Here is a 16,939-nt window from a genome sequence, read left to right as displayed (position 1 = left end):
CTTTGCAGCTTATGGTTATAAGCTTTGCTCTCTAGATGTTGTAGCCAGGGGCTACGCTCCAGGGAAGCCAGTGTCCTGAAGCCTAAATCCTGTTAGCTCACAGCACATCATTCAAGAAGGGAAGCCTTGTGAAGATCATCGTGCCGATGAAAGGTCACTTCCCTGTCCGGACCCTCCAGGCAGTTCGGGGAAAGACACCGATGCGTCATAGCGAGGAGGCGGAGCCTTCTGCAAGCCATCCCCTCAGATCTGATTGGAGAGAAGAGGGAGAAAGGGAGCGCGGGACATGGAGGTGTGGGGAGATGAGCAGAAGTGAGTTATTGTCGTGATCAAAGCTTCATCTGTGAAGCATGGTGACGTTGCCATGTACGGCTGCCAGGGGAATTTGTCTTCATGGGTGATGTAACTGCAGGCAGTAGCAGTGGAATGAGTGTGTGGTGTGTGCAAAGGTAGTGAGACCCCCGCTCTGATCTCGCCAAACCCCTGAAAGGGCAGTGATTCCCCCTGCAACAGGATAATGACCCGAAATACATCTAAAACAACAGAGGATTTCAGGATTAAACAAAAGGGTGTAGTTCTTTGCTGGCCAAGCCAATCGCACAGTGACTGTTAAAGTGTCACTTAGTGAAGCTGAAGACAAAAAGTTCCTGAAATAATCAGGAACTGAAAAACTCAAATTCTTATATAGGTCACTCAATATATGTGTAAATACACTTGAAGGAAAGCTGATATGCTGTGCTTTAACCTCACAGTCATTGTTTCATTCTAATCCATTGTGCACTACTATAATACCAATATAACAAACACTCTGTCAAATTATTTACAGATTACTTAGTTTGTTCATGTGCTATTAAAACTCAGGATTTTACCTTTACCCACCATGACCATGTTACATAGCTTATGTGACGGTACGTATTTACTTTACAAGGTATGACGTCGTTGGAGGTATTTAATGACAGATGCAGCTTTGTCATATCCTGATCTCGAAAGCCACCTTCTCAACTGCCTTTCAGTGAAGCTTTTTATTGTAATACGCATGCCTCAGATACACAAGCGTTGCAGTTTTGACGATTACAACAGCGCCATTCAATTAGAGTGCTTTATTTGAAACGAATGAAATGAAATGCTTCTTCATTTCAAGACGCTCATTAACGTTGATTTTTATCCCTCTTCTTTCTGTCCTTGGTGAGGATTAAAAGTCACAGTTTTAACGTCGGGCCCAGGGGGAAGTGACGTGTTTGATTGAGCCGGCTTTGTTGTTTTCTTTGAGCAGGGGTTATGGATCTGCCGCCGCCTTTTCGCAGGTCCGCAGAGAGGATTAAACCAGACCGCATCGGTGCAAAAGTTTAACACTGAACGGGACTATGTGAAATCGAACCAAAGCCTTTGAAGAAAAGCTCAGAACCACTGTGGCAGCATGGGTCACTCCGACAGAAGACCCTCGGCTCTTTAGCTGCTTCTTTATTTTTTTATTTTTGCTTCAGCCATTGTCATCCCTATGGGCTCTGATCCTGAATCACTTGCACTACTAATCTTCAGTGAACTAATCTATCGATCCCCCTCTATTCAGGATCACTTATTGATGGAGCAAAATGCTGCTTAGAGCTGTTTGAATTGTTTGGCTTATATTGTAATAAGTATAAAACTATTAGTACATTTGTTTTTCACTGTTTTACATCCCAACAGCACTATAAAGTGAAAAAGCTAAGGTGAACTAATATTGACTGGCTACTTAATGGCAATATACAATTAATGAGATATTGAGCTTGGAGGTTTGAAGTAACCTTATACATTGTGTTGATTTGTGTACCGTGTGTGCAGAGTCAGAGGGGGCAACATTTCACTGCAATTTACGACCCAGCCGAGTGTAGCTCTCTTTTTTGCCTTCTGCCGTCGTGTCTTCGTTAACGCACAGGCCCCTTTGCTCCAGAAGCAGTGCTCCGGGCAACTGCTCCCCCCCACCTCTTCCTGCCGCTGCTTTGTTAAACACAGCCCTTAGACACATCTCAGGGCCCTTAATGATTTCTTAAGTCAGCCGCTCTGGCGTGGAAGCTCCAGGCGCCTCCGGGGAGGCCTGGGTTCTATATAAAACCCTGCCGCAGATGGTACGCCTCACTTCCTCCCTTCATTCGCCACGCGATACGGACATTGCCACAACATTTTAATGAGCTCCGGTACAGTTAAGAAGCCCCTCCACCACGTGGAGGTGCTTGAGGCAACTCTCTAGCCCCCCTTAGTGGTCACCTTGTCGACTGCAGGGCACATGGTAGCGGATGGAGTATATTGTCTGCAAAGCTAATTGTAGGACAGCCCACACTCCACAGGCAGATGGTCCAGCCTGCCTGGCCTGGACGACGCAGGGGGTCTAAACTGGACATGGAGTGAAAGAGGAGCTCCCTGTCAACTTGGGTCTTGGGGTTATCTGCCTAAACAGTTTGCTGGTGCATCAGGGTACATGTCAAGGTGCACATATAGTACAGGCACATATAGCAATGTTATCTCCATGTAGGTTGTATTTCAGAGACTAATATGTACCTGTTCAGTTTGTACAGTTGTTTCATCACAGAACCTCTATACAGAGGCAGTTTTTTAAAAAATGCTTTATCCTAAGGGCAATAATTCACTTTTAGAGTGATTACAAGTGATCAGATGCAAGCTGCTTGTAGAAGCGTCAGTGCAGTGCATTTATACTGCTTTTTTCTGTTGCTCATCAAAGCATTATTCTGGATTGGGAGTGAGCTTGTGAATAGTTAGGAAGAACAACAACAGCAAGTAGAATCATCTACACTTCAATTGCTACTCTGAAATACACTTCTTACTGTGCCAACAGCAACTGGTTAAAGATTCTGGAAAAGCTACCGATCCGCATTGTCCCTTTGTAATGAAGCTGCCACTCCATCAGCCATCAGCATCAGCAGACAGACTTGATCCATCCGCAGTGATGCCTTGTAGTAAGATAGTGGGAAGTTGGGCAACATAATACATTGGACAAATAAACATAATAGTTGGGACATAATAACTAAACGTGACATTCATGGATTTCTAAGAGTGCAACTAAAGCCAAAGATTCTGCTAAATCTCTGTCCAAATAAGTTTATTTGGAACATAGTCGCTCTCCCATCTGTAGTATTTACTTGAGTTCAAGGAGTCAAGGGCTTTGGTCCAGAGCTTCTGGGCTACGGCATGTTGTTGGTAATGACAGGGCTTTGCTGTTCCTGGATCAGCAGTGGAAACCGGGCCTCCCTGCTGATCAGGAGCCCTTGATCTAAAATGCATCCCTGAGGGGTTCGAAAAGGGCCTGAATTAAAACGAATCTGAAGAGGCCGAGACACAGAGATGCCAGAGCGATCGGCGAGAGGCCGTGGCTGCTGAAGAATGTAGCCGCAGCGGGAACCGCCGAAGTCGCCGTGATGAGGCGTTCTAACTCTCTGCTCCAGCGGCTGCCTTCGGGCCGCCCGGCTATGCCACGTCCCCCGGCGGAGCTGCAGCAGCAGTCAGGCGGAAAGACTGACGTCGCATGCCGAGTGTGGTAGTTTTTCTTTTTTTTTGGGGGGGGGGGGGGGGGGAAGTTGATCCGGAGGTTAGGCAGCTGCTAGCTGAATGTTAACAAGCCTCTCAGCCTCCCCGACGGCCCTATGAGTCATCCGGCTCGCGGAGCCGAACGGCTCCAGTCCCACCGAGGAAGCGCGGAGCAGCGGCGGCCGAGCGCGAGCGCTAGCTGTGCTTGGCATGCTAATGGCACGCTTTGTGCCTAGCGCAGAGAGAATGCCACTGATTTCATGAATGGGGTCCCGAGAGGCGGTGAGCACAGCTGGGGACAGGTTCCGACGCCACTGACAGCGTCGCGGGCGATTCGAGCCTTAAGATAAATGTCCCTCACTCATTCAGGAGGGGATGAATTACGGCTCAATAGGTAGCAAAAGACGGAGGAGAACAGGAAGCAGGGATATGAACCTCACTGGTGCAAGCTGTGAATGACATTCAGAAATACCATAGGCTGTGATTCTACACAGAGGCTAAAGTCTCTGGGAAAAAATGTGATGGAAGTATGAAAGTGTGATGCAAACATATAGAGAGTTGCTGGAGTTTCTGCTTTGGTGAAGTAAAATGTGACAAATGTGTTCTTTCAGTTCGTCAAAGATATATGTATGTCATAGGCCTTTCTGTATCTTGAGCTTACATATTTGAAAGAGTTTCCCAAATGTGTTGTATCAAACAGAGTATACCATAAGATAAATGAGGTCAAACTCTTATCGTGATGGTCCTGACTAGATCGGAACATTTTAATGCTTTTAAGGGCCTTTATTAGTTCCCTGACAATTTTTTTGTCTGTCCACTAGGGGGCAGCCTCCAGGGCTGTAGTTTCACACGAGTCGGGAACATGTTCTAGAGGAGAGACTGCATAGCAAAGATGAAAAGCTTAGGGGCCAACCGAAACCGCCACCTATCCGACTCGTGCGGTCCCGCGGCGGGTCCCCAAGAGCCGATATGCCCCCTGACCCCGGACCCCCACACCACATACCTGCTCACCCCCGCCATCAACCACTACGGCACCCTGGACCAGCATATGCACGCCTTCCCCCCGGCCAGCCCCATCGCACTGCAGCCTGACTGCCTGCTGCCACTCAGTGCCCAGCTGACCAATAGCAGCGCCTTTCCGCACTTCCAGTTCCCTGCCCAGCCACAGGTAGGGCTCTTGTCAGAGTTCGCATGGGTTAAACATCTGTTAAAAGTGTCAGAAATACCAAACTGATACATAAAATTTACTGTCAGTATATTTTAGCTTTTTAACTACCTTTCTGTAAGATGTCTTCATTTGTGTGTTGAACTGTTTTTGATGTATTATTCCTTGCTTTTTGATGCATTATTCCACATTAGTCTGGCATTCTTGCATTGCTAAAATCTTTCAGGTTTTCTTAGGGTTGAATGATGATTCAAATCAGTATTAAGATGACTGTTCAGTTCCCCTAAAACACTTACAATGCGATATACAAAGGTGATTTTTCAATCTCCAAAAGGACACTACAACTTGCTAGCATCTTTATTCACTAAACTGTACTACGCGGAACCTTATTTTGCTCTCTGCTAGACTTTTGGTAACGGAATAGTCGCATTAACTGTATAGGCTATATAGGCTGCAGCCTAGCTTCACTAGCACAGGGGGACTCACATCTAATAAAAGGTTTCGATCACTTTTTTGGCATTTACTCTACCTGTATTCATGCTATCTGAGATAGCTCTTACGTTTTCTGTTTCATTCATCATTTCATCTAAATATTCTTAGCATTGCTAGGCTATAGTCCTGTTCAGACCGCATGCTTCTTCTTTTTGTTCTTTGTTTTCCTGTTGCATCAGACTTGGTGTAGGTGTAATATTTTACTGACCTATTCATTATGCTTCCACCATTTTTATTTTACATATTTAAAATATACATTTAAAGGGGGTCCCAGTTTTTTTATAGCCTACGGCCACAACAGGGCTTCATCCAGCCCTGGATTGTCATGACGATTAGAACTATGATTACAGCAGTGGCTCCAGACCACTCCTCCCGACCCACACATACCTGACCAGTTGATCTGGTTGGGGCTGAAATGAAATGAACACTGTAGCGTGTATGACCCTGAGGACAGGGTCAGTAGTGCTTAGGGTTGGTAGATTAGTGGTGAGTGGTGTGAGTTTGTACCTCGTTCCTCCAGCAGCAGGGTTGCTTGATTCAGCCAGGCAGTCGCCCGAGCCCCCTCACCACCTCTATGCCCATGGGCATGGGCCTGGGCCTGGGCCTGGCAGCACCGCCCATGATTAGCAGCGGCACGGCGACCATCTCGTCAGCGGCGGCGGCCAAGATGAACCGTCTCCCGGCGAGCCTGCTGGACCAGCTGGAGCGGCACCTGCCGCTGCAGCGTGACGGCTTCAGCACGCTGCAGTTCCACCGGCGCAGCCGCGGCGCCAAGCAGCGCAGCGAGAGCCCCGGCCGCATCCGCAACCTGGTGCACTCCGTGCAGCGGCTCTTCACCAAGGCCCCAGCAGGCGAGGGCTCCGCGGGCAAAGGCGGCCCCGGCGGCGGGCAGGGCGCAGACGGTGGCAGGGTGGCGTGGCGCAGCAAGAGCAAGGACCGCGCCAAGACGGAGGGTGCCAAGCGCCGGGCGCGGCCCAACCTCTCTGGGTTCTGGAGCTCGGACGACACGCTGGAGGATGAGGCGGGAAGCCCGCCGATGGCCGGGCAGGTGGCCGTCGCCTACCGCAACCCGCTCACCATGATGACGCTGGGCCGAGCAGTGTCGGACAGCCAGGCTGTGGCGCGGCCAAATGTGCAGGGCTACAACACCATCGCCACCCACTCGCTCAGGACGTCCCAGAGCAGCGGGGACCTGAAGCCCCAGGCTGTGGCAGCCATGGCGGGAGTGGCGGCAGCAGGAATGGGAGCAGGGACGGTGCCCCCTGCTGGAGGGCAGCAAGGGGATGGCACGGTGGTGAAAAGGGGATCATGGTCCACGCTCACACTCACCCAGGCCAGACAGGTGGTGCAGAAGGGCACCGCCACATTGAACCGGACACTGCTCAAATCCAAGTCCTCCCACCAGGACCTGACCTGCAACTTCCTACAGGTAATGTGCGTGTGTGTGTGTGTGTGTGTGTGTGTTATGTGAGACTGAGCAAGAGAGAGAGTGATGGAGGCATTGCCCAAGGTTGACTCAAACTGTAAAATGGAGGTCTAGAGGAAATCATTAAAAAAATGACTTATCTTCCCACTGAATTAAATTACATTAAGAGGAGTTAGGAGTTAATCATCATTAATGGATGCTTATTTCCCTGTGGAGCCATAGGGAGCAGAGCAGTGAGAATGATAGGAACTGTTCCCTGCTGTTTTCCCAGGTGCCTCTGGGGGACATGAGCGGGACGCTGGGTAAGGGGGGCGGCGGGGGGCCTGGGGACATCCCATGCCGGAGGATGCGCAGCGGCAGCTACGTCAAAGCCATGGCGGAAACAGAGGACAGCGACGAGTCCGAGGGCCCCCCCTCGCCAAAACCCTCGCCCAAAACGGCCGCACGCCGCCAGAGCTACCTGAAAGCCACGCAGCAATCCCTCAGCGAGCAGCAACCACTCCCTCCACCTCGCAAGTGAGTGACGCAAACACACACACACACACACACACACGCGCACACACACACACACACACACACAGACACACAGACACACACACACACACACACACACACAGACACACACACACACACACACACACACACACACACTCATACACACACACACACACACACACACACACACAAAACATTCCCTCAGTGAGCAGCAGCCGCCCCTTCCACCTCGCAAGTGAGTGACGCAAACACACACACACACGCACACACACACACACACACACACACACACACACACAACATTCCCTCAGCGAGCAGCAGCCGCCCCCTCCACCTCGCAAATGAGCGAAGACGGTGGTAAACACACACACACACACAGACAACTTTGCCCTCCGAAGAAGAGTGTTTCTCCTGTTGCAACTCGAACGTTAATTAGCTTCCTTGCATGTACTGAATCAGGCATGTAAGGGTGGGTTCTGCTAAAGCTATAAAACATTGGGTTTTGATAGTGTTTTTACAACACAAGTTGTTAGTCCATGACTGGCTGGGGGAAAAAAGAAAAATGTTCTTTTTTTCATGAGAAGCTGCGTTTTTATGCATTCTGTTCAGTTCCAGTATGTTATTAAAAATCCTGTACACATTGCTTCCAGGACAGGACAGATATTGTTTATGAGCACTGTCACTGCATCTGTTTGGTGCACTCCGCTTAGTACAAAGTAAAACGTCTGTAGGGTTCCCTTTGGTGTCTGAGCTTAATTAGCTGTTGAACAAACACAAGGGGAAGTACCTCTCCAAAAGCAATACTATCTCACAGTTGCATTTTGTCTTACTTTTTAACCTTTTTAACCCAAACAACGTTAGACACTAATTAGACTTACTGTTTTTAGCTATGTATGACCAGCACACAGCACTGTCTTGACATGTTGGGTACACCTTCCCTGTGGCGTGCCTGTATTGAGATTTCAAAAAAACAGTTGCTGCCCAAGGATGTCTAGAGCTTGATGCCAAACACCAGACAATCTCAAGACTCTTGGCATCTCACAATACAATCGGGCGCGTTGTGGAGAGAGGACCACAGGATGGTGAAGGAGGTGCTGGATTAGACCTTTAGGGTTGTGGAAACCACAATGCTTTCACCATAGGAATAAAAGATTTTATATCATTTGCTCCTCCTGAACTGAACAGCAAACAGCAACGATAAGCTCTGTCAGCCAAGGTGCCTTTTAAATGTGCACGCATCTTGTCGTGCTATAAGTATTTCCTTGACATTACCTCTATCACACAAGTAATTGAATATCCTCAAATGAAGATGAGTGGACTGGAACCCGTGATGAACCAAAGCTAAATTCAAGCAAACAACAATTTTATGCTGTGAACCACTGGGTAATACTGGACAGTAAACAGAGCATGAGTTGGCAGGTCAGGAACTGGTATGTTTGAACACTGTTAGGATTTAGTTCAATCATAGATGGCTATTCTTTCTTTCTTTCTTTAGAACATTAATTACAATGGGTACTATAGCACAATGTGTGAAAACTGTATTTGTTCATACTCTTAATCGTCTTGCTGCTAGCTGTCTGGGTCAGAAATTGTCTTCATTTATGCTAAAACGGGTTTACTCCACTCCTCTGCTTTTCCAAAAAGAACTCCATTTCAGTACCAGATGGACAATCTTAAAGGTAAAAAAATCCAACAGTCCTCTGATGGCTCAACTGAGGCAGGCATAAAACGGAGGGTTATTTCAGGTCATTTCAATAACCTTACCAGAAAATATATTCAGCTCTAAAGCACAGTACTAGACCCAGTCTCTAGAATGCATCAATCTCCTTGCGGTTCTCCGTGTTCTTGTTTAACGGTCCACCTTTTCCCCCAACTGCCCCTGCCCTCACCCCTCCTTTATGCTGGCAGAGCCCACTCCTGCGCATGATGTGGGCCCCTCTGCATAGCACCCACTCTGTGCAGCACTTGGGAAGGTTAGCGCCATGGAAAACCCCCGCCCACGCAAGCACTACCCATCAACCGAAGCCGCCGAGGCCATAACTCCGTCCTGACTCCAGAGGACGTGGCCTCACCATGGGTTCACCCAATGCTCTCTTGCACCTCCACCTAACTCTCCAAGCCTGTCTGAGCTCCCTCTTCCTTAAGTGACTCTAAATTGAATGAGACTGAAGAAAACGTGACTGGCATTTTGGTGTGAAATGGTCTGCAGCCAGTGGTTGAGTTTTGCTTTAATTGGCTATAATTTGAGGAAGCGACTTTGATTTAAAATTAGAGCAGATCTTCAAAACTCAACAAATGATTAGGGCATAGGAATGATCTTGTTGTTGCCACCTACTTCTAGCTATAGCAGTGAAGGTTAGGCAAAGAATGGAAGGGACATGGGAGAGGTTCTGATTGAGGTCCCATTTTTGGGATTGAGATGACTCATCCAACTTACCCATACACCCTTACGCTCTCGCCATGATCACCTAAAGCACTTTCTAGAGGTCTTCCTGAGCCCTTTCCGATCCAGACCAGACCACGGTCTTTTAGCCTAGTCCACTAACCCCCACATTTCCCTAGTGAAGCACAGCTATTAACCCCTCACAAACTGGGCAGAGGAAAACATCATGAGATGACTCACTGAGCGCGAACTAAACACTGTAGATGTGACTTCAGAGTCGCTCAGACAGGGAAGAGCTCCTCTGCACTGTGGTCATGTGCACCTGCCTCTCACTATTACACACACATGTGCATGTGCATTGAACTTCAAGACAAGTCTGAATTTGCTGCTTCTGTAGTGCCACTTATTGGTACGGCAAAGCCCTGGCCTGTCAACGCTACACGATCGTCTGCTCACTACTCACTCCGCTGGTACACATAATCCCACTCCTGAGGCAGGAGTAATGTTCTTTCAGCAATTACTGCTGTGGGCTTTGTATAATCCAGTCTAATGTCTGAGATGCAATTTATTGCCTCTGCTCTTGTTAAGATATGAGAATTTCTCATGCTTCCAGATAAGCCGGCAGGTGAGTGGCTCCTCCAGGAGTGACCAAAGCTCTCTCTCCGCTCTTCCTCCCCATCCTTCCTCCTCCTCTTTCCTTGCTTACCCCAGCTGTTTGCCATCTCTGCGTGAGCTCTCCACCAACCGCAGCCTGGATAACCTGGACTGTTTGGTGGGTCACAGTGATGCCCAGCGCTGGGAGCCAGAGGGGAGGTTTGGGCAAAGCTGTTCCACCTTGGGCCGAAGCTCTGGCATCAGCCAGGTCAGCTCTTTCTCTTTCTCACTCTTTCTCCTTTCATCTCTCTCTCTCTCCCTCGCTTTCTCTCACTCATCCCCAGTACTAGTTTTTGCTTTTTGTCTCATGCTGCTTTGCTTGACACTTCCATGATAATTTCACCTTCCAAAATCTAAAAATTGGGTGTGATACTTCTGTGAAAATGTGTGTTTAAATATGTGTTTACTATGTGAGATATGTGAAATATATCTGAGTTAATTAAATGGTAGTTATATTTCAATGTAAATTTGGAAGAAAAAAATGCAGTTCATGTCCATTCTCCTACCACTTGCTACATTTTAAATCAGTGTAATGAAGCCATGTCTTCTGGGTCAAAAGAGTGAGTCAGTGTACCATAAAATGTCTGCTAAACTCTTGCTTTAAATTTATTTGCCTAAATGTTACTGGTGCATTTTTCCAATTATGAGACAATGAGGCTTGAATGTTCCAGAAAAACACAGATGTGTGCATGTCTAGCTGTTTTTGGTTTCATGAGAAATTTTGAGAGAGAGAGAGAGAGAGAGAGAGAGAGAGAGAGAGAGAGAGAGAGAGAGAGAGAGAGAGAGAGAGCGCACTGGGTAAAATCACCTAACTGCTTCCTTTCATGTGCTCATCATACCCTAGTCTTTGGAGATGCAGAATGTCCCCCAGCAGTTTTGTTTAAAAACAAACAAACAAACCATATATTGAAACTCTATTCCAGGCGATAAGGCAATTTACACTTGGGATCAGATCCAGAGAATTCAGTTTTACATTTTTTAAAAGAATCTTTTATTTCATGTTTTGGCACAATTCTATAAGTCATATTGTTTAGCTTTTCTTCTCCATGACACGATCTGGGCTACTTTGTTGTACGACTGTTGGAAAGGTGGAAATGGCTGAGGTGAGGTGTATGCTTTCAAGCCAGGATTTAGGAAGCACCCACACACAAGCGAACTAAGAATTGACTCCATTTGGAGCTAGACATTTCACAGTTTCCTGCAATGGCTTGCATTTCTGCTGCGTGGATTTTTGAGATCAGTCTCAGAATTTGCTGTTGGAGACAGTGGGGATACCGTTTCTTCCAGTGACCCTCAGCTTAAAGTAACCAATATTTGCTTCTGGATTTACTTTTAATTAAAAGACCCGATCTTCGCACACACACAAAAAAGTGGAGTAAAATAACAGCACCTCTCCCATTCTATCCCAGTGTCTTTGGATGAGTGGCCTGCTGGTTGCACAAATGAAAATGTCTATTATTTTGCTGAGGCTGAATCCCTGTGCGTAGAGTGTCTGCTGCAGCAAAAAAAACCAAAAAAACCCAGTAGGCTCCAAGACAGTTTGAACAGTCATGTTGCCACCTATCTGCAATCAGATTTGGTAGTGATATGTGAGGTTCAGGGAGGGTGGCGACCTGCTCAGATCAGACCTGATTCACAAATTCACCTACTCAGATAAGACCTGGTTCTCCTTCACCTGGTCAGATCAGACCTGATTCTCCCCTTCACCTGATGAGGTGCTACCCTGATGCAGCCTTTAGATAAAATGGCTGGAATACCAAAGGAATGTGGTGTAGGCTGAAACTGAAAAGATCGGTCCACAGGCTTTAAGGAAAAGATTATAGGTCTTTTAAATGTTAGATGATTAGATATGTCAGAAAAGAAAGAGAAGATTTGACTGTGTGTCTGCACAAACGTCCAGCAACATGACTTCTCTCTCTTCTTGTCAGGTAGAGTACCTTAGTACTGTACTCTAGACTCTGTCCTGGACTTCAGGGAGCAGTCAGGGGTTGATCTTGCTGTTGACCAGCACTCAAACAAACAGCCTTGATAAATGAATACCTCTGTAAATCTTTTGTGTTGACTGGTATCAAGTACCTAAAGCTGTAGACAGGGAAATCAACATGTTCATCAATGTCTTAATAATGTAAATGAAACTACATATGATATAAGAATTTATTCATTCAGACCACATACTTGTCTGTTGGTAGTAACTAATAATGAGGGAGAAAATTATATCTTTGGAAAATTTTGCCTTTGAAATGAATAGGAAATCGGTCTCATTTGCTATTTTAAAAAATTGGATTTTTTAAAATACCTAAATTATTATTTTCATACATTTTTACCTGAGTAGTCAATCCACCATTTTGCAGTGCATTCATACATGTTCAGCGATGCATAGAACTGGAAAAAATCGGATGCTGACAAAAATCGCGGTATGGCAAGAAAATTTGCTTGCTCGGCACGTCAAGTAACATATAAAAGTACCTGCTAAATAAATACTAAATCATGCAAGTGGCAAACGTAGCTAGCTTTTTTTTTTTTTTTTTAAGTTACCAAATCTACTGTATTGTAGGCCTACCAATAATGTGTGTATACTTAGTAACCCTCGATAGGACTGTTCAATGTCGAATCAAAATTATATTCAACTTAAGTTTTTCTGCTCTAGGTAAATGTTAATTACTGCATTGGTGTAATTGGATTCGGTTTTCAGTATAGTCTGAATAAAACGTCACCTCTCCGCATTGGAAATAGAAAGACATATCAAGTTCTTACATTTTTCTGCGTGCTAATATTTTTGATGTCAGGAACGCCAGTGCTTCTTGGCAAAGCTTACTGTAGAACTCTAAATGAGTCGTCAAAACACATAGCATTTCCCAAACTGCTCCGGTGTTGGTCTCTGAATCCATCAATCATTACCGTCTGCATACGCATGCCCCGCCCCCGACGCAGAATAAGCCGTCGCTGCGTTCCGCGCTGCAGTCCCGCCTCAGCTTGTGCGTCTCGACGCAGGTGGACCAGCAGGGCTTCCTGTGCTCCATGACCTGCGGCCAAGTAGAGTCCCAGGCGGTGGAGGCGCTGGACCTGCCCACGCCCTCCTGCTTCCGGTCGCGCAGCCACAGCTACCTGCGCGCCATCCAGGCCGGCTGTTCGCAGGATGACGACACCGCCTCCGTGGACTCGGACGATCCCCTACCCCCGCCCCCAGCTCCCCGCCACACCTACGGCGGCTCTCGCAGTAAGTCTCTCCTTCACCTAATACTTGCTCTGGCATAGGATTTGCTTTGGGTGATTGTGAATGAAAAAATAATGATTGTGATTGTGAATGAAAAAATAATGAAAACATTTGAAAGGCCCTCTAACCTGCTTTTTGTGGTGGGCACCCAGAATTTTGTGCTTTGGCAATGGTGATGAGGAACCAGATGTTTGAGAATTGAATTAAGCCATTTGAGGATTTAATTAATAGTGCTACATCACTATTAATCATGGGGGTCATTAACTAACTAATACAAATAGTTTTAAATATTAAGAACCATTAGATAATACATACAGAGAATGGAAACCTGTTGCTAGTAGAAAATGCTGCCATGTGCCATGTGAGAATGTCTGGAAAATTCCCTGATCCACATCTGATCTTTTCATTTTACATGTTGAATAATTCTGATTAATGATTGAACAAACGTATGCTACTGACCTTTGTATAATGTTAGTACCTTTGCCAAACTACTGTTTTATGACCCAAACAGCCTCATGACATTATGGTGAGCAGATTAGATGCTCTTGTCTTAGTTAAATGTGCTAGCTTCACTACCATTTTTGCTCCCTTTTCTCTGTGTGTGTGCCCATTTGGCTGGTCATCCCAAAGCCACTCTGGGGGAATTAAATGGGTCCCTGGGACTGGATTGATTGATTTTTCTTTCCTTACACACCAGCAGCCATGTGAAACTGAGATCCTGATGAACAGACATGACAGATGCCATTGTGAGCAGTTAGACGTTTTTGAACATCTCTTATGTGCTCTGACCAACTGAGCTTATTTGGTATCTGTCTCTGTCTCTCTTGCTTATATGCTACACATTCACACGGTGACCAACATTCTGGTGGACAAGCTGAGATGGGTGTTTAGGAGCTTAAAAGCTTAATGTTCACAAAAAGGCTATTAGAAGAAACTCCTTCTCAATTGTCTGTATCTCTAAAAATACCAAAGCTGAAACCTAGCAACATCTGAACTCATGGCCAGGTTTAAGAAGAATTCAGTAATAGCCTAATAATAAGATGAATTCAGGCTGTTACCTCACACCAAACTAGCTGCAAGCTTAAAATGAGTAATATAGAGTACGTCTGTGTTCACCTTCCAAAACGTGATTTAATCGCTATGTTATCGATCTGTCAAGTTTGTTTCTGTTCACTGACGAAAACCCTTTCTAATTTTCAGTGACACCTAACGACGGTGCGTGGATAAACTGTGAGGTGCATTGACATGTGGGCAAACAAATAACAACAAAAAAATCAGTGAGATGAATATCTTTTTATGCCTGACTGGTTCGTCTGACAATTATGCCAGTCGGTCTGACAGCTGATCGCGAATTGTCGTTCAAAACGTCCGCTCGGATCAAGGCCGTTATTCCGCGGTCATGTGGTGGGCCACTGCCCTTCTCGGCCCTGTTCATTGGTGGAGAGCGGCAGCGCAGGTCCGCTGCGCGAGCGGCCGAGGGCCCGTGTTATTGTGACGCAGGTCAAGCGCGTGAGGAGTCGGCTCGTTTCAATTCGGCCGCGCCGCGTCCAACGGCTAACGAAGCCCAATAGTGTGGAGGCGCCCAAACGTCTCGAAAACGGCGCACTCCAATCACGTCTGTTGAAACGGATTATCGGATCCTTTTCTCCTAGCGACGTGGAGAGTCGAATGCTGGAAAAGCACTGGTTTGGAAGCCTTGAGAAATAACAATACGAATAAGGGAAAAATAAAAAAAAGACCCTTTTTTTCACGGATATCGGAGTTGTAATGCAACATGATGGGGTCACTCGATCGTCGCTGATCACCTCGTATTACCGAGAAAAGGATCCACGGTTTCACGGTAATCCTAGCTAATTGTTCGACGCGAGCTTGCGAAAAGTCTCCCAGCCGTGCATCAGCGTTGTGTGTTGCTCCCCAACCGCCAGCTGCGTTGCCTCAGCCTCGCCGCTAGCCAGCCAGGCTGATTCGGCGAGTGATGTGTTTGATGACAGTGTATCGCTGGCTTCTTAAAGCTAACGTGAGCTAGAAAAGTGGCGCTGCTGGGTATGGCTTTCCTCAATGCTGCAAATGGGTTTTTATTCTGTTAGTTAGCTAGTGTTGACGTCTAGAGAACGTTTTCTCATTATTAGCTAGCTAGCTGGTCAACAACCAGTTATTAATTTAGCTAACCCTAGCGAAAGCTAGCTAGCAGACCAGAGCGTCTTGGTTCTCACTTCGATAACTATCTTGGCTAAGAGGGTTCGATAGATAACGCTAGATAACACTAGCTACTCACCCAAGCAGCTAGCTGGCTCCCTTTCATTTTGTGACAAAAGTAAGCGTCTAGTTAGCTTAACTAAGAAACTGCCCATGTACTATACAAACGTAGCTAGCTATGTTACTTAACCCTAGTAAAGCATAATATTGCTGGTTTATTATTCGGTCTGGATTACTTACGCATAATTATCTGTTAATAACATTAGCTAGCTAGCTGTAATCAATAAACTTCGTACGTAGTTAATGGCCACGATAGACCTTTAAAAGTTAACGCTTAGGGGTTACGCTAAAGCATAGTAATAGGTAGTAGGTAGCTATCTTAAATATGAAACTAGTAATTCTCCTTGCTGAGATTAGTTGGACAGTTGTCCTTTTCGCAAAGTTAGCTAGCTACAGTGAATGTTTAAAGCATCCACCAAAGCGAAGTAGTTACTACGGGCAACGGGGCTAATGAACCTGACACTTTTTAAAGTATAGGCGAACAAAGTGAACTTTAGCAAGTAGGTGGCTAGCTAACGTTAAGTTGCATGAGAAAATGAATGACTTGGCTAGCTGCAGTACCAACGTAGCTGTCATGTTCAGTCACTTGAGCTGCACTGGTATAAGGTTTGCTAACCAACTTGGATGTCTGGTAGCTAGCTGTGTGATCTTTATATTGTTCAGATCTATGACTATATGTCGTTATGTCGTTTTGTTATAGTTATGAAATGAAATAAGCAAGTAATGTATCAGTTTGTTGTACGAATTGGCTTGTGAAGAATACTCTAGCGTAGTAACTATACAGTATTGGGTGAAGAATGCTTAAATACACTAAATCTTGTTTCTGGAAAAAAAAAAAAACTTGCCATGGTATGTTAGAAAGATTTCCAGTGAATGTACCCCCCCCCTCTCTGCCGCCACCCCCCTCCCCCCATCTGTTGTGGAGATGGAATTTAAGTCGCTGTGGTGCATTCAAGCTAAACTGGTTGAATGCACTCACACACACACCCTTCAAGAGTATGTGTAATACTTGTACAAATCTGAACAAATAATAATAGGATCCTCTAAGACAGTCTTGGTCAACCATCAGCTCCAGTCCACACAAGCTCCTCAGTCAGTGCTTAAAGGACTTGGTGGTTAGGCATGCACCTGGGCTGAATCATGCATTTTAAACGAGGGAAGAAACTAGGTCTGAATTCCTCAAAAGCATTGTAACATAAAGATCATCATTAAATGGTAGAATATCAAACCAAATGCACACTCTCTCATTTAAGATGATCTTATTCCTATGAAACAGCAGCCTGTATAGGCTTGTGGTTCTTCATGACTGTTGCAGCCAATCCCTGATGAGAATTC

The 16,939-nt window shown here is 46.0% G+C and overlaps 1 protein-coding gene across 3 annotated transcripts in view; it reads left to right on the top strand.

The window, feature by feature from the left end:
* The window catches only part of dlgap4a (discs, large (Drosophila) homolog-associated protein 4a), a 78,215-nt gene that overhangs the window by 48,783 nt on the left and 12,493 nt on the right, over positions 1-16,939 (top strand). For all 3 annotated transcript variants that reach the window (XM_081704814.1, XM_081704813.1, XM_081704812.1), the window contains exons 2-6: positions 4,341-4,687; positions 5,697-6,605; positions 6,874-7,118; positions 10,192-10,342; positions 13,126-13,351. In XM_081704814.1, the coding sequence (XP_081560940.1) occupies positions 4,412-4,687; positions 5,697-6,605; positions 6,874-7,118; positions 10,192-10,342; positions 13,126-13,351 (1,807 nt within the window). In that variant the 5' untranslated portion in view covers positions 4,341-4,411. The remainder of the gene's footprint in view (positions 1-4,340; positions 4,688-5,696; positions 6,606-6,873; positions 7,119-10,191; positions 10,343-13,125; positions 13,352-16,939) is intronic.

This window comes from Electrophorus electricus, chromosome 21 (assembly GCF_041902795.1).
Source record: "Electrophorus electricus isolate QZ-2024a chromosome 21, ASM4190279v1, whole genome shotgun sequence".
Lineage (NCBI taxonomy): Eukaryota > Metazoa > Chordata > Actinopteri > Gymnotiformes > Gymnotidae > Electrophorus > Electrophorus electricus.
The sequence above is the reverse complement of the archived record's forward strand: the minus strand, read 5'-3'. Positions and strand labels throughout refer to the sequence as shown.